This window comes from Saccoglossus kowalevskii, chromosome 16, assembly GCF_978046115.1.
Source record: "Saccoglossus kowalevskii chromosome 16, keSacKowa6.1, whole genome shotgun sequence".
NCBI classification, from domain to species: Eukaryota; Metazoa; Hemichordata; class Enteropneusta; family Harrimaniidae; genus Saccoglossus; species Saccoglossus kowalevskii.
The window spans coordinates 19,971,345-19,974,308 of NC_140656.1; the positions used below are offsets into that span (position 1 = coordinate 19,971,345).

The 2,964-nt window shown below is 36.1% G+C and overlaps 2 protein-coding genes across 2 annotated transcripts in view; both read left to right on the top strand.

Annotated features, from left to right (window-relative positions):
- The first annotated feature begins 226 nt into the window (after nt 1-226).
- On the top strand, nt 227-2,346 carry LOC102804888 (uncharacterized). The gene is made up of 3 exons (XM_006818027.2): nt 227-574; nt 1,646-1,744; nt 2,146-2,346. Exons 1-3 carry the CDS (start codon nt 227-229, stop codon nt 2,344-2,346), a joined length of 648 nt encoding a protein of 215 aa, XP_006818090.2.
- Nucleotides 2,347-2,893: 547 nt separating this feature from the next.
- LOC146733740 (uncharacterized) overlaps nt 2,894-2,964 on the top strand; it is a 2,056-nt gene continuing 1,985 nt past the window's right edge. The window contains exon 1 of the mRNA XM_085491552.1: nt 2,894-2,964. This exon is cut by the window's right edge and continues 49 nt beyond it. Coding sequence (XP_085347678.1) covers nt 2,909-2,964 — 56 coding nt within the window. The 5' untranslated portion in view covers nt 2,894-2,908.

Genomic DNA, 2,964 nt, shown 5'->3' on the forward strand with positions numbered 1-2,964 from the left:
TGAATATGAATTGAAGTAAGATTGAGATGCTTGACACATAACATAATATGTATTTTCAGAGGCTATGGTATAGGATGAGAGAGTACATATATTGAGCGGTGTCTCCCCATAATTGAAATAGATTCGTCCTTGTATATAAGTATATTACTCCCATATATTAAACATGACTGTAGTTTCTGTGTACTTGTCTTGAAGCCTGCCACGGTGATATATTGCATTGGTCACAATGTCTCAACTCAGATGCAGGAAACCCACCACCGAGGATAGTTTTGACGTCCCAGTAATCGTTGAAGCCACTGAGGATCAAAAGTGTTTGACAACGGAAAAGAAGTTACAACTAATCGAAGATGATATGGTGGATCTATACGAGTTCTGCGTGAAGGCTGGGTTCAGTGTCGATGATATCGGTGCATGTTATAGCCCAGTATTTGGTGTAATCCGTGAAGCTAACATTGCCAAGTTGATAGCGTGCGGAAAAGTGGCAGCAGTCTCCCTCGTTGTCGGCATTATCCTCTGCTATTGCAGCTGGTCGTATCAATTGATTTGTAGTTTCATCCGGATCACGTTTCTAAAAGTAAGATTCGAATAATTGAAAAATAATGTTGAATGATTTATTTATCATCAGTATTCCAGCGATGTATGTTATATAGAGTATGCTAGTTTCACTAGTAACTTGACCACTTTTACTTGAATATTACTTGACGTGCAATTGTTTTGCAAACATTGTCTTAAGTAACTATTGGAAATAGTTAGACGGTGCGAGCAATGGCTCGTTATCGATAACGTAAAAGAAATATATTTACATAGGACAATGTACATCTGTGGTAAGTTGAAAATAGAAAACGTACTTTTGTGCACCATTATCTGCGCATGTATTTACGTATGATTATTCAACCATGACGACGTGAAATGTTCTCATTGTTATTAGCTATCCCATAATATGTAAATCGCGGACGCTGTAAAATTAGAATCTATGTTATCGGATTGCTAATATATGAATGACGAATCACCATGACTACCTACGCAGTATTTACTACAGCGATCGCCAAATCAACTTCTTATGATATGTACTAAATCATAGCACGTTAGGACAAATATTCGTGAGACAGGTGTTTCGAAAAAAGACGTGAATATTTTATTCCAAACAGTCCAAATTAAGAGTTAATTGCGATACTCCAAACAATGCTGCTAACTAGAGAGAAGTTTCTAGTGTTTAATAAATATTTGAAATGTACAGCACAACGAATGAGCAGAACACTCGTGGCAAGTAGCGCTACTCACTACCTGAGTCCACTGAGTTTTTGGGGTATCGATAAATGTACATATGTCAGGGAAGGTAGAACATTTCAGTTAAGGCGTGTAGAATTTAAATGATTGAATCTATGTTATATTGTTATGTAAACAGTACACAAATGATATAAGTAAAACAAGTAAAGTATATCGAATGAGATTAATAAGTAAACCATATTCATCGACAAATTTTATCTTTTATATGGAAGTCTGAACATTAACGACGTGGAGGCAATTTAGACCGTACCACAATAACTTCTTGAGAAGAAAATTAGTTACGATTTGGTAGGATGTAGCAGCAGTAACTAATAAACGTACATGCATTGAATGGTCACTTTTTGTTTTGTTTTCAAAGACACTTCCATACTGGGATTGGCGTTACCTGTATGCAGATAAATGCCTGGTGTATAACCCATATCAGAACTCGAAATCTCTCAATGAATCTGACTGCAAGGTAAGACATAACTGTTAAGAGGAAACCAGAACTGTAAGACGTATTGCATTATATTACGTTATTTGGATTATATTATTGTCTAATATTTATGCACGTTGTCCTCAAAAACTATACACTTCCGCTTTCCGTCAATATCACCCGGCAATACGATACATGTTTACCTTCCCTGGTGTTAAAGCAACAAAACTTCATGTAGTTTTAAATCAAGCAGATGGTTACCTGGACCGGAGTGTTTCGTTTATTTCATCAGTTACATATATCGTGCATTTATTATGACCCAATACGTATCTAACTTTTTTTTCATGAGCGAATCATATTATTTCTTATCGAGAGTAATTTTCTTGGTCAGCCATATTCTATTCTTTAACAAAAATGGATAGATATTATTTTCTACATTTTAGACATGTGAGGAGTTTATGACACCTATTAAAATTAATGACGTAACCGAAGCGGAAATGACGAAATATCTACACACAAATACACCTGTTATTGTAACTGATGCAGTAAAGGACTGGGAGGCGTATAGACAGTTCAATTCAAAGTTCATAGCAAAGGTAATTATAGATGTTGTGAACATATATAATACATTTATTAGGGAATAGGTAATGAGTCTACATCGGTTTTGCGGTGTAATCCGCAAGAATTAGATCAGTCTATTTAGTACTATTCGGCTATACGCACAACTTAATTCGATTGCTGAATTATTCTGTCTTGGTGAGAATATACTTTGTTATGGCTTACAATCGACTGCTTGTTCGATTCTGATTGGATAACAGGTCATGTCGTGTGATTAGAATAACCAAACTATAGAAGTTTAATGTTACCTCAATGTCAATACAGCTGCACATGTCGTTTTGCACGTACCGGCATTGGACAATAATTCTCTGGAAGTTATATTTTCTCAAAAAATGTTACAAATATGTCAACGGAAACGTAATAACTATTCACTCCGACACATTATGACTTTTCCTACAGTTATTCATTAGAAATCCAGTTCTGAGCACATCGTATCTGTGTAAAGTGGTCAGTATGGACCCAGACAATCCATTTTTACTGCACGTACTTCGAGGGATGGCAGCAAACAAGCACTGGAATATATACTGGCAGAACTGTGCACAGTCTGCAGTCAAGATATTGAGGCAGTATTACACGAGACCTTACTTCATGCCTCCTATGGTTGAGTTTGGGTCTTCCAATTGGTTGGTTTTAACATCTGGTTA